General features: G+C 40.6%; 1 protein-coding gene across 2 annotated transcripts; it reads left to right on the forward strand.

Moving 5' to 3' along the window:
* Positions 1 to 11699: 11699 nt before the first annotated feature.
* TM4SF4 (transmembrane 4 L six family member 4) lies at positions 11700 to 20193 on the forward strand. Of its 2 annotated transcripts, XM_041467812.1 has the most exons (5): positions 11700 to 11925; positions 12168 to 12257; positions 14384 to 14517; positions 17118 to 17307; positions 17523 to 20193. In XM_041467812.1, the coding sequence occupies exons 1-5, from the start codon at positions 11752 to 11754 to the stop codon at positions 17538 to 17540; spliced, it is 606 nt and encodes a 201-aa protein (XP_041323746.1). In that variant the 5' UTR covers positions 11700 to 11751; the 3' UTR covers positions 17541 to 20193. The 2 variants fall into 2 exon arrangements, with proteins under 2 accessions (XP_041323746.1, XP_041323745.1); XM_041467811.1 differs by lacking the exon at positions 17523 to 20193 and having other exon boundaries at positions 17118 to 17379.
* Positions 20194 to 20250: the final 57 nt, after the last annotated feature.

Genomic DNA, 20250 nt, shown 5'->3' on the forward strand with positions numbered 1-20250 from the left:
GTAGGCAAAACCAAAATATCTAATAAGAAATAAATATCTAATAAAAAATTTAAAAATGCAACTCTGCTTTTCGAAGTATAGTACTTAAAAGGCATACCTAGACATTCAGTCATACCTACACCTTTTGGGTAGAAGTATTCCAACTGAAAAATAACTTGGGAACAAATTCTCTCTGCATCAAATGCCCTAGAATATGATATAGAACTAAACATATTGGTCTCTTTTTTTTGGTGTTTTTTTCCCTAATAGTCTTACTACATTGTAACACCCACTATGCATTTAGCAGAAATGCCTGTTATCAGGGATAATGATTGTGACAGTAAAGAAAACAGAGATCACTTTTTAAAAAGCCTTTGTCTTAAAATTCCCATATTTGTTACTTTTTAAAGACTAACAGAAGTTCTGAAAACACCTGTTTCCACACCATTACAGATATGACCTAAATGCATCATTACAGATATGACCTTCCTTTACTAAGGAAGTATCACTTCTACTGTCTACCAGCATTATTCAGAAGATTTCCTGTTTTCAAGTGGAACAGGGGGAAAATACCCACTCAGTACACACCATCAAGTTCAGTGGCAGATTTCTCACCATTTAAATCTAAAAAGCACAGTGCATTCATAGTGACTGCTTCCAGCATAACACGGCTGAACAGGCAAGGGAATTCCTTGGCGATTTCCACAGGCTCCACAAGGGAGAAGGCAGGGCAGATATGTCTGCTGTCTGTCAAGTCAAAGCTTCAGATAGAAAATCAGCACCTGAGCTTGTCCCAAAGAGCATCAGGCAAAAAGGGCATTGTTTTCAGGGAGGAAACGGAATGTTCTTGTGTGAGCAGCACAGCATAGGGACTGCACAGAAACAGTGAAGGAACACAGAGCCAGGCTAAGCACCAAATTACTAACACCACTAACTGCAGAGGAAGATCTCTGCATGAGGACTACGTGTGTTTCCTGGAAAGACATACAACTTGTACATTCCTGCTGAATTGTTGTTCATGCTGGAAATTGGTTTCTGTTTACACACCAAATCCCAAGGGGATTTCAACATCTTCAAATTCAGGTCACTTACTCTGTTGCCTAAATAGAACAGCCCATGTCCCTCAGTGACTTTCATTTAAAGAGAGAAGAAAACTAAGAAAAGCCAGGAGTTTTGGCAAAATCGAAGTGCATATCTGCTGTGTCTGCAAGAAACTGGTTCTACCTGTGAGCGTAAACATGGCTCTGAAACAGCTATTCAGTAGAGCTTCTTCTGCTCTTCAATGCTGGAGAAATGGCAATTTCATCCCATGAAAAAGAACATATAAAAGGGCTTAGCACTTTCAAAGCTGTTGTCAAATTCACAGGATGAGCTCTACATTGTAATTAAAGAGACTAATAAGTCAGTAAAAACAGCAAAATACAAAGACGAAGATGAGAATAAAGACCTCATTGTATTAAGATGACAACTCATGTAGCAAGCCAGGTACTTTTGAGCTAGTATTGATATGTATATTTCAAGAGTATACAATAGCTTTGCTCAAAAAAGGCTGGGGTGTGACAAGAGCTGAAGCCCTTGCACAAGATCATGCAGCAACAACCATCAGAGGAGCCAAGGCGAATCCTGACAGGCCACTTAAGTGCAACCTGGAGTAGGTACTATGACACATAGTGGTGATGATCTAAAAGAATGTATTTTGCTACAACTGGGCTGTAAAAGTATATTAAGATTTTGAAACATATTCACCAGATAAAAAATAATTTTAGTCCCCATTCTAGAAAGGTAGTGTTATTCCCAGCCCCTCTAAATGGTGTGACAATTGGCTACCAAGAAGTTGACAAACATATAGAAATATCCTACACATTGAACTTGAAAAGAAATGTTATAAAACAGACCCTTAGTACCACATATGTAAGTTTATTCTGGAGTCTTAAAATCACTCCAGACCACTAGAAGTCCAAGAGGAAAAACTGAAACAGAGAGACACCTCAAAAAGAGTTTAATAAAACTATTTGCACTTAATCTAACCAGGGACTTCTCTTGTCAATAACAGCTGGATGCAACCCAGCCCACCAGTGCAGCCCCCAACAGTAAACTCCCTGGATTCTTCTGAGATCCTGTTCACACTCATTTCCTGATATTTGTCCTAGCATTCCTGTGGTCTTACTTGGACTGGATCAGAGAACTAATGAGTATGAAAACCAGCCCAGTGGTGGAAATTACAAATTACAGATTTTCAAACCACATGTGTTCAGCCCATCTGCAAAGGGCAGTGGCAAATGCCAGCTCCTCTGGGTGCTGGTGGAAGCTCAGGTGGGCACTGCTGTGCCCCCAGCCACAAGGAGGCCAGCTCTGCTGCCAGGGCCATGGACAGGAGCCTGCAGTCTGGAGCAGCCAAGGCACTCCTCGCTACCAAAAATGTGTTTTCTGTCCTCTTGGAGAAGTACCAAAGGCGCAACAAAGGGAGCAGGGGAAGAAATTGGAGAGTCTTAACAAAGTGCCAGAGAGGATGAGTCTGTATATTGTCGTGGTGTCTTTTCAGATCCCTGTTTCTGTAGAACAGAGACACCTGCTGCAGTATTCTTTGCATCAGTGTCCCACTTGCAGAGGTGATGGTGCTGTGCATGGGGACATGGGGGACGACCAGGAGACAGCTGAGGAGGCAGAGCCACGGGGAAATGGCAGCAAAGGCAGCACATCTCAGGGGTGCAATTGATCTCTGGCCTTGGCGACAGGAGGAGATGGTAGAAAAGACAGCTTAAGGACGGACAGGAAAACAGAAAATGTGAACTCTAAGGTCCGCCACTGTCCCTTGACCTCAGGCCAGCTTCAAATGCTCAGCATACTTTTCACAATGAAACACAGATAACTAACTAGAATGATCTCAAAAAAAAATTATTTCTAATTTCTTGCTAATCATGTAAGAGCAGGATTAGGCTCTTGGAATCTGAATGTTTGCACTGTTAGGATCCATGGCAGTCCCTACATAAAGATAAACACAGCAGAAACACTGCACCTTTGAGATCATACAGCACACTTCATCCCAGATCCCTGGTAAAAATGCAGGAGATCCATTATCTGTCAGAACAATATGGGAGTGTTCTGAAAGGAACAGGGTACAGCCTGGTACCGTACCATTAAATATTAACACAAGTGATAACTAATCTACTCAAGGTGAGTCAACTCTGACCACAGTTTTAACCATTTACCGAAAAAAATAAAAAAGTTTAATAAATCAAGACTAAGCACATAAATTGTCATAAAACATGCTACATTATAGTTTTGTGGGAAAACATATATGTGAAAAAGATCCAAATTTTATTTTGCTGTTTGAAAAAAAGTGAAAAGAAAAAACTCTTGTAACCAACCCTGAGCTTGCAGTTCTAACAATTTCACAAAATCCAGTGTTTTGCATTCAAACTGGATTACTTCCATGCCTTTAGAAAACAAAATAAACCACTAATCCCTACACGATAAATCTCAAAAATAAACTGCATTCTGGTAAATGTCTTTGTGGGTTTTCCAACTACTTGGTAGCCAACATCAAATTTGATGCAGAAGCATCAAACTGAAACAGAAGCAAGAGGTTATTTTTCAGAATAGACTAATAGTTACCTGGCTCTATCCCATTCCTAAACGCCACAAAAATTCAAGAGAAAAAAAGAGAGAGAGAAAGAGAGAGATCATTGCATTATGTTTCCTGCAGCTGAGATCCTGTATGAGCTTTTAACCTGGATGGACCTGCATTATCAAAAGGCTCATTCTTGATTGCCTGTTTATTTTTTGCTGACATTTGGTTCTCAGCAATCTGTAACTGTACATTTCCTACACAACAATCTGTTAGTGATATGGAAATTTATTGTAGTTGCCCACTTACAGCTGCACAGAAAGGCCTGTCTTCCTCTCTGTTCAGCCTTACTGACACAAAGGTGCCCATGAAGCAGAAAGAGTTGCCATGGAAATAAAACCAATTTAACAAAAGCTGCTGAAAGACCCCCATTAATTAACCTATTATGGTACAGCAATTTTTCCTCTCAATAAATGTAGCTGGTATTATTTCAGTGACGCAACAAGAAAAACTTGTTGTTCTCTTCTGTAGATTTCCTGCTTAAGGGAGAAAGGTATCTGTAGACAGTCTTGCACCACTTTTTATAGTTCATGGTAGAGTTTAAACCGAAGAGGTGAAAAGAAATTCATTTTTGTGTCAACTTTGAGAACCCAAGTGAAAGTCACCAAATATAACTTGTTCCTGACAATAAAGGTTTTTTACTTGTTTTGAAACAAAAAGATCTGATTTAAAATACAGGTTTAAAGTTTGTTTTCACTTTTGAAATCAAGACTGTCAAATTCTTTTGGAAACACATATCGTGCCTGTCTTCACTGTGTTGACAAAATGAAATGGTCCATGTAAATCTCAGAAAATAAAAGCAACTTCAAACTATAGAGTAAAATAAAAGACATCTGAGAAGTAGTTAACACATTCCAACTCTGTGTATGACATACTACACCTAAAAACCATATGGGCTTTCAATGAGGTAGTAACAGCTAATTTGGTTTCAAGCTGGGACAAACTTGGTCTGCAAAAAAAATAGGAAGGTGTAATCAAATGAAGGGAGAGCTAGAATGCCCTTTTGTTTACTGACAATAACAGAACCCGAAAAAGATACTGCATAGTGACAATGACAACAATTATACTGTAAGAAGGGACAGGGCATGCCCAGAGGCAAGATTTCCATTGCTAAGGTTCATTTGAAGCTTAATGTGGATACTGTAACTAGCACTATAATTCTACTCCTAGCCTAGCAAATTTAATAGCAACTAATCCATAATCACCAGGCACAAGCGGTGTCTAATACAAAACAATTGCCTTAGACCATCTGGATATCTATTTACAGAGCTGCCACTTTGTTGCTGTACCTGATGTAGATTTCATGGTTGCAAAGGGGTGTAGTGGAGGGTGAGGGAGCAGCACGGAACATGCACCCCCACTCGTGTGAATTCTCCAGACACAGGGTCAGGACAAGCTGCTCAAAGCTGCAACAGCACAGAAAGAACTGAAAAGATGCTGGGAGAAGGTGTAGAGGTTGTCCCATCTTCCCTCTGAAACTCTGACTGAGAAATACAAGCTAAAAAAAGCACTAATTGTCTGATAAGAGGAGTAGCATGGCATGTCTTTGCTCTGTGGGCTTTTCTTTGGAGAGTTGTCTTTGGGGCTGTCAGTAGACAGCATACAATTCACAAAACACCCAAGTTTTCACACATTTTCAACCAGTTCATAAAAAGAATACAAACTTCCACAAAATTTGCTGGAAATTAGGCTTAACGTTGCATGGTCTGTCTCAGTTTTAAAATTTATTTTTTAACTGAGAAATCAAAGAATTACTACAATGGTGCAAAAGCAGATGCTCAGCCTCAGATCTCCACTACTGCAGTGACTAGTGAATAAATCCACTGCAGGCAAGGCCACAAACATGAAGTCTCACATTGCCCTGTGGAACCTGTTGCTGACAATAGGAATACCAGAACTCCAAGGTCAAGCCACCAGCAACTTGAGCATTTTGGGTAAATTAATAGCATTAAAGTTGTGGATGAAGAAGGATTTGGGTAAGACAATTCCTCATTTCTTCTACAGCAAGGCTTCCCACAGAACTTTGAGAGAGCCATGGATACATCCAAGGTATGCAACTAGGTTCTTAATGTATTAACTAAAAACTAAATGTTTTATTTATTTTGGAAAAATGAAGAAAAAAAATCACAGCTGTGAGTTCTAGGCATTCCACAAATAAAAACCCAACCAGCTGCTTCCTTTAGAATTTCTTGATTCTTGCTGTCAGAGGAGAGCAGCATAGAAAAATATACTGTTCAGTCTTGAAAATCTCTTTCTGTAATACAATTACAGCATGAGGATAACAAAGAAAACAACTGAAGAGGAAATAAGTTGTAAACCTGGACTATGACCCCACTCTTAGCAAATGTCCGGGTGAAATCAGCACAGGAGGTGGACTAGCCAGCTGGAGGCATGTTTGTAGTTATGAGTAAGATAAATATGAGGCATTATGCATCCCAGTCTCTCATCAGATGGATTAAAGGGAATGGCGTATATAACATTCTTACTGTCAATCAAAATCTGTACAGAATTGCATCTAAGTACATGAGACATACAGCTTGGAATGACCCACAGCCATCCTTAAATTCAAACACACTCAAAACTCTAACAGTCTTTCAGGTTTGACCCAAAATGGAAACTGTTCTACTTCCAAAAGATTGCCTTCCTTCCTTTAGTTCTTCATTCTGCCTCCTGCACAAGCCTTAAGGCAGACATATCCTTACAGAATTCTGGAGAAGCAAGAGAGCAAAGAGCCAATTAGCCACAATCACGTCATTTTCATGGAGCAACATGTAAACAGTAATTTCAATTTATCATATTTTCAAAGATTTAGAGTCCTTGTACAAATATTACTTACAACTGAAATTTTCTTGTGAAAAATCAGGTATACTGACTGCTATAAAATGAAACCAAAAGCAGACCAAAGCATGAAAAGCACTGTGCTTTTGTGAGGATAATACACATGGAGACACACTGTATATTGCTGCACTCTTCAGAAACACACTGAACCAGGATGAACACTGGGCTCTGAAGACATGTAAGTAACAAATGGTCACATTGAGAAAGAAGTTACAGGAAACCAAGCCCAGTGATAGCATCCTGTGACACTTCCCTGCAAAGCAGGGAAAGAATAAATGATTCTGGTAAAAATAGGAGGCAGATTCATCTGTTTCTAAAATTTGAAGCAACTGGCATAGTTTCCCAGGTATCTCCTGCTTGTTTGCTTGCTTTTGTAAAGTCAAGAGGAAGAAGAAAAACTAAATTACAGCAAGATGATGATGGTACCCAATGGACAGTTGTGCACTTCAGCATGCATAGTGACAAGAAGAATATATAATTGCAAATGCTGTATAACCACTGTAAATAATAATTTGTGTGACTTGGCAAAAACTTGTAACAAGACAATAAAGAGCACACAGCCCCACAGAGAAATACATAACACATAACCCTAGAGGAAACAATTCCTTTGTTCTCTCATTTTTGAAAATACCTTAGGTGGAATTTTTGTCCTCATTATTAAAAGTACTTCAGTGGTGCTTAGATGGTCCACCGCAATTCTGAAGTTCCTTTGTTTTCTCTTACAGACATTGTGGATTACAAAAAAGGCAATTTCATTAATACATAACAACACACTTTTCATACAAATGAACAAAAAGAAATATCACAAGATTCAAGAAATGTAACAGCAGAAAAAGAGAGATATTACGTACTTATAGATATGTAATTTTTGCTTACTTTAAAGTAATATAAATTAGAGAAGCATCAGAGATTGCTTAGAGCCCTCATGCCCATTTGCTACTGGTTGACAGTTACTTCTGGACTGTTCAGAGTACGCCTTCAGGAGAATGAAGGAATGGAATTTTATTAAAACCCTTACAAACCACACTCCGTGTTGAAAAGGGCATTTGTGGGGAAATTGGCAAATGGGCAGTGGGGACATGTAAAACAGAGACATGTAAAACAGAACATGGCTGCAGAACAGCAAAATATAAAGCTGAGTTACAGTACAGCTGAATACAGTAGTTCTAATGTGCCTTCCAGCCCACTTCTCCTAGTCACTCATCATCAGCGTACTTGGCTTTTCTGTGTTCATGGTGATGTGATGCCCATGTGTCACTGAGGACACCACCCAGTCCAAGCTACATTTGGCATAAGCTCTTATCTGAGCTTTGACAAAGGTCAAAAAGATATGAGGGAAATACTGTGTACATCAACAGTCTGTCCTCAGAGCTTGGGAGAGTCCAGCAGCTGGGCTGGGACAGGAAAACCTGTCATGAGGAAACCCACGAGACCTAGCTTTTCCTTAGGCGCCTTCCCCTCTGCTCTCAGGTGTCTCACATACAGCCAGCCCCCGCGTCTGACAGAGGAGCCTGGGAACAGGAAAGGGAATGGATTTCTCTCATGCCAAAGCTGTGTGTATGGATGCAATGACGGCTTTTACTGTTGTACATACACAGCCCCAGTCTCAGTTTCTCACTGACATGCATTGCACATCCATGAATTTCACGGGGAAGAAGTGGCTGACTTTCCAGCAAGAGGAGCAGGATCTGCCCCCGCAGTACACCCCACTGGAGGTACCCCTTTACTACACAGCTGTCAGAGCTGGAGGGCTTTTTGGAGCTCTCCAAAGAAGAGCTTGTGCTAATGTGATCCTTCACTGCAATGAAGATTTGGGTCACATGAAGGGACGCATTTTTCAGCTCATTCTCCTTTGCACTCTCTCGAAAGAAACTTGGTGCACAGTTTACCAGCCTCTCTCCAGCCCTGAATGGAACTGCACAACACCAAGCGTGCATTGTGTTAGATGCTGAGGGCAATTTGTGTTAAGAGCAATTTGATGCAGGAATATCCTTCAGTATTTCTTGCTTGACATCAATGTGTCATCATATACATTTTATAAATTATTATATATGCATATATGTAAATGCATACACACAAGTTTACTATAAACAGCAGAGGCTTGAGCAGACCTGTTTTCTACTAGGCTAGTGTAAATCACATCCTACCTATAAATTTGTACATCCCACTCCTTCCTGGCTCAATTTGAGGGAGGGTCAGTACTTGTCACAAGCTTATCAAGCTCCAGGTATCCAAACTACATTTAGACTATGGAAAGAGCCACACAAATCACAAGAGCAAGGACTCATGACCTCAGGTCATAACTGTCTAATGAGTTCAGTAATTGACACAAAAAAACGGATCAAGACAAACCTATCTACAATTCCAAATTACTAGATACATCAAAATACAACATTTGAAAGGTATCAGCACTGCTTACATCCTCCTGAAACTACTAAAACTGAGTGGCCTGATATTCTTATAATTTTCCACAGGATAATATGTCATTTCACCTTTCTGCACGGCATGGACTTTCTATGACTCAGGAGATGAGGAGTGAAGGAAACACTTTCCCAAAGTACACCAAAAGGAGTGCCTTCCATTATGATACTACAGTTTCTAGAAACATGCTGCTCAAGAGTACAGGATGACACAACATTCAAAGACTGGTTCCACCCCAGTTACCAGAGTCTTCAAGATGAAGCATTTATTTCAGGACTAGAATTGTAGCTAATGTCTGACAATGGGTCACTCCTCCCAAATAGATGGCGAGAGCTGGAAAACATGGGTAGGAATGGAAGGGAAGAACGTCTTTCAGAGCAGCTGAGTGTGCAAGCCACTCCATTTTTCCCTGGGGAAAATACTTGACTCAGTCTGAATGCTGCTTTCCAGCTCAGGTTGGATGCCACTTCCCTGCTGAAAATGACCTGTAGCTTAACCCCTCACATAAAAGCTGGCAATAGTTTAAAAGCTCCATGCATAAACGAGTATAGTTGAACAGAGGGGTCTGGCTAGACTTCAGTGGCACTGGCAATTTTAGTGAGTGGAGGAAGGGAAAGTGCAGGAGTGCTGTGAACACCTGGCAACAACCTGATGGAAGCATCTGTCTTTGAACCACTTGCTGTGAATCAGGATGGCAGGGTGCTGGATGCAATACAACTTAAAACTTTTCCTCTTTACTGCAAGCCGCAATTCACAGCTGCAAAAAAAAAGCCACATTGTAGTCAGAGAAGATTAAGAAAGCCAACTAAGAGAAGATGAAGAAAGCAAACTAAGACTTATATTCCAGCTACAGCAAGCATTTTCCCTGTGCCTGTTACCAAGCCACTATAAGGAGGAACCTAATTACAGATGTTCTCTACCAAATGGGAATGTCACGAAAACCTATTTAATGTGTCAGGTGATATATGGAGAGTTTTCAGGTTCTGAATCTTTGACACAGAATCAATAACTGGCTGTTGAAAGCCATGAAAACTGCTTACACTGGCCCAACTGACATCCTATTCAATACCACAAGTAGGCTGTGCTCTCAGGACTTTTTTTCTTTGCTTACTCTTTGCATAATAGCTTACTTCTTGAGATGAAAAGTTGAATTTATGAGCAAGTGCCTTCCAAAATGCTATCCTCAGGGGCCATATGTATGCTGCTGTTACACAGACAGGACCAGAGGCTCCTCTCTCCTTCAGGGAGCCACCAACAAACCAGTGGCAACACTTTGGGCACTGTCTACTCTGTGCAGAGGAACAGCAGGGTCAGACATGCCAACACCCGGACACGGCTGGCAACACTGGCAGCTCCCAGGGCCTGGCAGAGACAGCTGCTCTGGCTGAGCAGCGTGGCTGCAAAGGGCCGTGCTCTCCAAACTGTACCAAATGGCATCTGTTGCTCTAGCAAAAACACTACTTCTAGCAAAAACTTTAAGGGGAATCATGATGACACAAGAAAAACAAAAATAGCACAACCTCCAGAAACTGTTTGGTAAATCATCAGCTGCAGGCTCCTGTGCCAACAGCATGGAATGCGCTGTGATTCATGGGGATCTTCCAGTCCACCAGGAACAACCACTGTCACTGTCCAGGCTGTCCTGCTAGGTCTGCGCTTCATACCAAGGACCTGTTACTTAATCCGTGTTGCATTACATGCCAACTTGAGAAGCCACTCAAAAATTTGTCTTAATAAATACCTGAATAAAACCTTTTACAAAGTAAACTAGTGTCATTTCCTCAGAAATCATGAGTCTGCGCAGCACTACAGTCACTTCAATTCCTAGGACTGGTCTTCACAAAAAAATCATCCTCTGGTCTTCCTAATATAATAACAAATGCACATGATTGGCAGGAGAAACAATCATTTCTTGCCATCCTTTATTGAATAAGCTTAAGTTTATGCGATATGAAATATTCTCCTATGAAAGTAAAAAAATGTGTGAGTTATCGTAAAACATGGCATATGCCATAATTTCAAAATATAATCTATGGAAAATGCTGTCAGGTTTTGATTCATCTTCATCATATAACTTAATATTTGGTGAAGAGGGCTATTAAATATTAGAGCATTTCTAATTCAGTCTTTCCTGCGGTCTTCCATCATATAGAGCAAGAAATTACAAAATAAATATAAAATCAACCTTTTAATCCCAAAGAAAGAGAAGAAACACATGCCCTGAGGCACAGTCCAACTACCTAACACTAAAAAAATGTTTCTCATCTTGCTACAAGCCAAGAACTTTCTCGGGTTTGTGGATATGTATCTTTCTTGGTCTAAAATGGGTCATCTTTGTATCATCTAGTTTCTCTACTATTTCAGTTACAGAACTGTCTCACAACATGTAAAAACTTGGACTATGAATATGTTATTCATATCAGCTGATTTTTATGCATTTTTATGTCAGTCCTTACAGAAGAAGGGTTTTCTAGTATGAAGAAAGATCATGTGTTGTAAAAATGATGATCCAGAGCTGAGACACGTATCAAGCCATGACCTGAGCCCAGATTATGAAGTGTGTCAGCCACCTTAGTAAAATATTAACAGATTTTGTGGGTTGTCATAGTAAAATGAGAGGCTGCCCTGAACGTAACTTCATTTACGGACGTTCAGAAAATTGACATCACGGTTTCAAGGACATATAAAAAAACCAGCACAGTGCATTTTCGATTGACTGCAGGAACACTGACAGGAGCATTCCACAGGCTCAACTCCTCTAACAGCACAACAGAAACTGGATTTTGCAAAGCACACTGAGAAGCTTCTTTTTAGGAATCAGTTCTGAGAACATCTGAAAGAATTTATTTTATCTTCAATTGTGTTTGCAATTCCTTTAAAGAAGAATGTGCACGGGAGGCTGTGCCAAGTGCCTGGGAGGTACTCTCGTCCCCCTGGCTGTGCTCTGCACCCTTGCTAACATTTTGTTGTTTTTCCCTGGAGGAAAAGTGGCTGAATACAGTACACACATTACAGATGAAGTCTGGTACTTTGGAGGGATCTTGGGATCAGGTGTATTGGTAAGTGTCTAAATTCAGACATTTCTACCTTCCCCCCACCCGCAGCCATGACTTGCATTGTTGAATTTTCTCAGGACTGCAAATTCCTCTTTGATAAACAAATAAGTTATAAACGATCCAAAGGTTTGGCAATAAGTAACTTAAACTAATGACAAGAATAGAACCCCCCATAGATTATTATATTTAAAAGAAGATGTAATTTGAATTCATCCCAATTCAAACTATATTTCTATTATTCGTAGATGATCTTCCCTGCCTTGGTATTCTTGGGCCTTCAGAATAATGATTGCTGTGGATGCTGTGGGAATCGGAGCTGTGGAAAGAGGTTTGCGGTAAGTGAAAGGAAACATGGCAAAAAAAGTAAAAGCTAAATTGTTACTGATATATGTATTTTCCTCTCACAGTCATTGTGAGTCTAGACAGAGGCTGTCTTGAGTGTGGGACAAAGAGCCCTGCCATTTGTTTGAGTGCTGGGAAGTAGAAACAGCAGGCTGTAAAATGTGTATTATGCCTCTGATGTTTTACCACAGGTACCACAGCAGTATAGCCTCACTGGTTTTTGCTATCAGGATAGCAGAAGGATATCAAGATACTTATAGCTACTACCACAATTAAAATCTATTGCTGAAAGATCTACATTTTGTTTTGCAGAGTACAACAGTCCTCTCCTTAGCCATTTTTGTTGGCAGTTTTTTAGACACTACATTCCCAACCCACTGCAGGCCCACAAAATGAGCTGTATCTCATTAGATTCACAGGAAGATTTTCAGGAAGGTATAGACCTTGAGAGATCACATAATCCAACCTCCTACTTTAAAGCAGTGTGGGTGAGGCTCCACTTTGAATTTATAGCTTACTTTCACACTAGAAAAGTTTCCAAAGAATACTTTCAGACACTAATAAATATCTCAATCTTTTTAGTTTAAAAATTAAATCAGAAGAAAAAATATTTCTAGTAGGAAAATATGTCTTTTTGAAATAAATTCTCTGGATCAAGCAGATCATTACAGTTTTTAAATAAAGGAACACATTTTCCACTGAGAATAAAAAAAAAAAGGAGAGAAAAACAAATAGGAAAAGATTCATGCCTATGAGGTTGACCAAAGAGCTTTCCCTAAATTCTCTCTTTGATGCTGTCTCCATGCAATACCAATAAAACAGATTGAACTTTGAGAAGGGGGAAATGGAGCCATCTGCTTGTCTTTACAACGCTGCACGATCCATTTTCTGCAAGCAGTGAAGGGAAGCTAGTTGAGTTTTGCAGTGTCCACAAGGGCCCAAGCACTGCGGTGTTTGTGCTGCTCAGCCAGGGGGTGGCCAGGGCCACGCAGGGTCACAGGGGGTGGCCAGGGCCACGCAGGGCCACGCGCGGCGGCCAGGGCCAGCATGGCTGAGTGGGAGGCAGCCGCAGGCGTGCGGTGCTGCCTGCAGACCAGCCTGCCTTCTCTGCTGGCAGCGTGTTAGAGTGCAGCTGGCTGGGAGTGTCAGTACACTCAAGAGTACCAAGTACACTGTACTACAAGGGTCCTATGGGCCTTATCGTCATCAGCATGTCTGAGAAACAAATTTGGTATTTTAGCCGAAATCCATTATTAGGATGTCTACTACAAAAGCATAGTTTTTAATTTAGCTCTGATAGATATATTAACATAAAAATGCATGCCAGGACTCAAGACAAGAGTCTTGTGATGAGTCTGAACAAAAAAAAAATCACATTGGACTTGATGATATTAGAGGTCATTTCCAACCCAAATAATTCTATGACATGAAAGTATTGGATTTTTTTCTTCACCTGTATCACTTTATTCCAATAAAGGACATAACCTTAACCTACAAACTGTTATGGCTACAAGTATTTCAGAATTCAAGCAGAGCATTAGTTCTTGCATGATTTACTTACGTATTAGTATATATGGAAAATTCTGTAACAGAAAACCAGAAAAATAAAGACATAATTTCCCATCCATTCCAATTGTACTACTAGAGCTTACACTGACAACTACCTGTGAGGAGATAAAGTATACTAATATGAAACCTAAAGGGAGACTTGGGAAGGAAAAATATAATTATTTGGTCCAAATATAACCAAGATACCAAAGCTAACTTGTAAAGGATACTGTAGATTTTTTTTTAATGCCTTAAGTGGTCCAAGACTTCAGTCTTCCTTGCAGTCTCCTGAGAAGAACGTCTGGCCACAGGGGAGCAGGAGGCCCCAGAGGAGAGCAGTGCCATCTGCTGCCAGCCCCTGCCTTCTCCTCCTCAGGAACACAGGGTCAATGCTGCCAAAGCTTTAAAATACCAATACAAGTATGCATTACACATTTACTATGCAATGAAAACTAATAGACTTCAGCTGTTCAGGTGTTGATTATTTGACTATCAACAGCTGAATTTAGGGACCATTTCAGGGAACAGCTGAATTTAGGGAACAAAAATAACATTATTTTTTCTTCATCAGATGTTTTCTTCTATAATATTTGCTGCCATTGGAGTCCTGGGAGCTGGATACTGCTTTATTGTGTCAGCAGTAGCCCTAAACAAGGGACCTAAATGTCAAAGTGGAGGAGACTGGACCTACCCTTTCCAGGCTGGGTAAGACAAGGCAATCAGAAAAAAAAAAATACATGTCTAAAGTTTGTGAGATGATCCAAATTCCAAACCCATTGTATAAAAATGGGAATTATACTGCTTGTCTAAATTATACAAGTTCTTAGAAGTGCTTGCAGCACACAGCAAGACTTCATAAGGTTCAAGAGCATGGATATAACAAATAGCAAGTAAAAACTACTGTGTTTCAAAGGGGCCAATAAAGAGAAATGCACAGCATCTTCCTAGGTTATTCTTGGGATGATAAGCAACATACAGGGATAAATTCCACTTCGATGAATAGAAATGACACATTGAGACACCTCTCAGAGTCTTGAAGGAATTGGCTGATGTAATTACTAAGCCACTCTCCATATCTGAAAAGTCCTGGCAGTCAGGTGGAGTCCCAGGTGTCTGGAAAAGAGGAAACAATACACCCATCCTTAAAAAGGGTTGAAAGGAGGACCCTGGGAGCTATCGACCTGTCAGTCTCACCTCTGTGCCTGGGAAGATCATGGAGCATTCCTCCTAGAAGGTCTGATGATGCACATGGAGGACAGGGAAGTGATTTGTGTCAACCAGAATGTGTTCACCAAGGGAAACCCTGCCTGATCAACCCAGGGGCCTTCTGTGATGGGGTGACTCCATCAGTGGATAATGGAAGGACTACAGAAGTCATTTATCTGGACACAATCCCCCACAATATCCTGCTCTCTAAATTAGAGAGAGATGGATTTGATGGGTGAACTGTTAGATGGAGAAGAAAGTGTTTGGATGGTTGCATCCAGAGGGTGGTGGTCACTGGCTCAGGATCCTTGAACATCAGTGACAAGAGGTGTTCCTAAGGGATCCCTGCTAGGACTGGTTTTATTTCATATTTTCATTAATGACACAGATGGAGGAGGCTATCGAGATGACCAGAGGGATGGAACACCTCATCTACGAAAAAAGGCTGTGAGAATTGGGATTTTTCATCCTGGGGAAGAGAAGCTTCCGGGTGACCTGACTGTGGCTTTCCAGTATCTGATGAAAGCCTACAAGAAAGAAGGAGAGGGACTTTTTATAAGAGCATGTAATGACACGACAAGATAATGGCTTTAAACTAAGAGTAGGTTTAGATCAATTGTTAGGAAAAAAAGTCTTCCCCGAGGGAATGGTGAGGCACTGTCACAGGCTGCCCAGAGAAGTTGTGGATGGCCCATCCCTGGAAGTGTTCGAGGCCAGGTCAGACAGGGTGTGGAACAACCTAGGACAGAGGAATGGGTCCCTGACCATGGCAGGGGGATTGGAATGAGATGATCTTTCAGGCCCCTTCCAACCCAAACCATTCTGTGATTCTATGATTATATTGAAATTTAATGGTATTCAAATAATTACTACTAATAATATAATATATATAATATTAATAAATATAATCTATGTATAATTTTATTTTAGCTATGGCATTTGCAAGCTGCTTTTTCCTCATGCTCTGCACCTCAGACACGTTCACTGTCATGTATATTTATCACTTAACCCCACCTATCCCACTGCTCAGACTAAAGTCAATTTCAACAAACAACAGGGCACAATGTGAGGAGAGCAGATGTGATCAGAACAGAATGGCAAGGGCTGCAGTAAACTCTTCATTACCTCAGAACCTTTAATGCAGTCTGACTCAGTCAAGAGTGACCTGGCAGCATTTCTGGCAGCATTTTCTTACATAATATACAAAAATATTTTACTTCAGGTTGAAAAGAAAAAAAAAAAAAAAAAAAAAAAAAAAAAAAAAAAAAAGGGAACGGGAAGGGGGTTTAACAAGAAGTGTACAGGTAGAGGATTATTTGCTCATGGGCCAGTGAGGGCCAGAAACCAACTCCCTTGGTCTCATTCTGAGTCTTCGTAAATATGCTGTTTCAAACATCGTTTTGATTGCAGTCCAGAAATCACTTGACAAGAACACAAACAAGTCAGCACTAAGAATATACAGATGAAATATAGCCAGTGGTTAAGCAGTTTACAATCAAATCAAAATGTGAAGGTAAAAATTATGGAGGTTATTACCTTTAGTTTAGATGAGGCATCTAGAACAGCAAAAGCTGTTATTTTCAGCTCAGTGGGCAAGAGGTGACATGCATAAGTTCATTATTTGTTTTGATAATTCAGTTGTTTTGATTACAATGTACTCCCTTGTTCTCAACTGTACTTTGAGGTACTGGATTACATGCCCTGATCACAGTCCCCCACCCACCCCCACACACAAAAAATGCTGTAATCAAGTGAAAGCAGGAAAAATGCCTCTGACTAAACACTGGAACAGATAAAACCCATTTGGCACATGCTTGGCTAAGATCTTTTCTTCCCAAAACACTGAAAGTGGTTCAAGTGTATCAAACACACACTCATTTCCAATTGCTCCCTTCTGATGTCTTGTTTTTCCCAATCACTTGCTTCAGCTTATCTAGAAGCTGAACTGAAGTCAATTTCTAGACAAGTAGCGCTGGTGTGGCAGTGGAAGTCACCGAAGGGAACAGGAGCTCGGCCGTGTGGCAGCAGTGACAACCTCTGAGCGGCGGGACTCCTCTGCGCGCTAACATGGTTTTCCTAACGGCTGTGTTCTCATGTAGGGATTACCTTGCTGACCACACGTTGTGGGAACGGTGCACATCACCGGACAACATTGTCCCGTGGCACCTGACCCTCTTCTCCTTGCTGCTGGTCATGAGTGGGATCCAGGCAGTGCTGTGTGGCATCCAGGTGGTGAACGGCCTCTTCGGGACCATCTGTGGGGACTGCAAATGCTGCGGATGCTGTGGGGTGAGCAACTGCTGCCTCTCCTTTGTTATGCTGTGTACTGATGGGTTACATACAACCTCTAGCTGACATACAACTGGCCTTCCCCCAGCTCCACGGTCATGTTTTCTAACACACTGCCAAAACCACACACTGTTGCCATTAGGAAATAATACAAGCCTTTGAAGGTCACAGCAACAGCAGCCAGGAAATTACCTCCATGTTTTTTATTCTTCCAGGGAGATGGAACTGTCTAACAAATAGGAATATTGCAGACAACTCTCCTCATCCTGGGAGAATCCCTTCTGCAGCTGCTCCACAAAGCAGCCCTCAGATGCACTGGCTCTGGCTAAGAAGATGAGACTGAAGGGCTCCTCCTCCCACCAGTGTTATGAAGCCCTGACTCCCTTTTCAGCCTTCCTGAAATCCCTCATCATGGAATAAAATAAGTGAAATACAACTCTCACATTCATATTTATTTTTGTAAAACAGCTTCCATTTAAAAAGAGGGTATTCTCAGGCAAGATACAAATTTGGGTTCCAATTTTTATTCAGGTCAGTTAAGTAGCTTGTAAATCCTCAAAGCTTCCAATCTATACATGAGCACAAATGCTGTTTATTAATCTTTTTGTAGAAGTTCAATTTAGCTGTATTTGGCACAGTACTATGAAAGAGAGAGGAAAGACAATAGAGAGCTAGCTCAAAGGCAAAACTACCTTTTGGAAAGACCTTTTAAAACTTTAAAAGAAAAAGCTACTTCCCAAAGAAATCAAGGAGAAAATATGAGGGATTGGAGACATTTAAGGGATTCAAATAAACTATTTTGCTTCTTTAAAAAAAATCTGAAACAAATTTTCACATACCAGCTTGCCAGGCTGGATGTCTCAATGCTTCTCAATATTGGCCACATCTATTCCCTAAAATTTTACTACTGAAAAAATGATTCTGTGGCCTGTGCTTTCAGAAAATGCATGTCATGTATTGTGTATTTACACTAGGAGATATCTGAAGAATCTAGAAGTACTTGAAAGCACTGGAAGCTCTTGAGTAATATGCAGAAATGTTAAACAGTTCGATATAGGTACTGAGAATTATGTTGTACAAGATAATAAATTACAAAAAAAACCTTTTCAGAAACAGCTGTCTGTCCCACCTGTTCTACTGCACTGCCCAGGAAACTTGAGAGCACCCTTTATTTCAACACACACTGTGCAGCCATCTCACATCTATTCTTTCATCTGTGGTGACAGCTGTCCTGCACCTCATCTCACATTTGTCCTGTTTGATTTTTATGAGGCCTCTGGGAACAAGGAATGTTTCTCATCAGCATTCAACAAAGGGATGGGTAGCTGCATAGCATACAGCTTTGATATATTTCTCAATAAACAGAATACATAAATCTTTGTGGGAGATGGGATAAGAAATAACAGGCAGCAAGCTGTGATACCTAAAACCATAATCAATGAGCTACTGCTTCTAAGAGACACCCAGCTACATGACGGTTTTCTAACAGGAACCAATATATAACTGACACTGACACAAGGCCCACACATTTCATCTTGTGATCCAGACTGCATTCACACCTTGGCCTTCAGGTGTACTGAAAAGGGTAAATGAGCCAGAACCAGCAGCCCAGCTGAACTCACACTTTGGAGTGCCAACAACGATGTTCCAAAAATCTATTCAGTTAACCTAACAACTGAGGCTCTCCCCTAGCACTTAAATTCAAGCAAATCACACATCTGTAGTGTCAATTCTGCAGCAACTGGAGATTGTTCTGTGTTTTTACTCAGCAGAGCATCCAGTAAAATGAAGGAGAGGGATTAATCCTAGAACCTCATAACAGAGAATGATGTAAAAAGCCAGTGTTAATTCTTGAAAAGAAGGCACAGATAAAGAGAGTGCAGTGCTAGGAAGGGACAGAAAGATGATGGTAAGAAAGAAGCCACAAGCAAGGATAACTGAAAGTGTTAACAGACCACAGGAACCCTGACCAATTTAAAGACCACACTGTGTTACACTGTGTAGAAATATGAACATACACTAAGACAGAAGTAAAAATAGTAGCCAAAAGAAAGAATATTAGCATTCTTTGTAAAATCTCAGAAATACCCATGCTGGCTGAAGCTTCATTTTTCACCCATTAAAAGTGCCTGCTGGGTGAGCAGGGTGCTGAGAGCATAGCAACTTCAACACTGCATGGCACTGTTTTAGCTGAGAGCTATCACAAAAGGATACACATTGGTTATCTAACAACTCAGATTACAACATGTGGAGTATGGCATGTGATTTTGAGCCCATGCACTTCAGTGGGACAAAACTGATTAAGCCCCTGCACAAGTGAACTACATACAGTTAGTTCTCTTTTTTGGTTGTCTTCAATAAATAGACTGCAGACAAATGATACATTGGCCACAGGACAGTGTCACCTTTGGGGAATGATGCATTAACCAGAGATTCTGCAAAAGGTTCAGCTCTAAAGGAGGGAAGTAACATATACAATGTTGAAAAATTATTTGCTCAGCCCAGAACCAGGGATGTTTCCTCACATCGTTCCAGTCTTGAATGACCATCACCTGTCTCCAACTTCAGCTCCCTCTTCATGGACTGCACATCACTCATATATGATGATGTATAACCGGTTGCAAGGCAAACAATACCAAACCCTGGAGCCATTCCAGCTGTCAGAGGGTGGCAAGGCTGGCTTCTTCCATTACCTGACATGGGTGGGGTCTTTGCCCCCATATTTTAATTCAAATGTATATTGAATATACATATTGAATATGTATATACATATATGAATAATTGACTATACAATACAAAATTGAATATTTGAATTCAAAATGCATGCCTTTTCTACAGAATAGTATGTCTGCACTGTTATTCTAAGCAGTGTTTTACCATTCCCTGGGAAGCCCATATTAAAACCCTCAAACCCACCCCCTCCCCTAAAGAAATTATTTTAAA

The sequence above is a fragment of the Pyrgilauda ruficollis genome, unplaced genomic scaffold, assembly GCF_017590135.1.
Source record: "Pyrgilauda ruficollis isolate IOZ18807 unplaced genomic scaffold, ASM1759013v1 scaffold21, whole genome shotgun sequence".
NCBI classification, from domain to species: domain Eukaryota; kingdom Metazoa; phylum Chordata; class Aves; order Passeriformes; family Passeridae; genus Pyrgilauda; species Pyrgilauda ruficollis.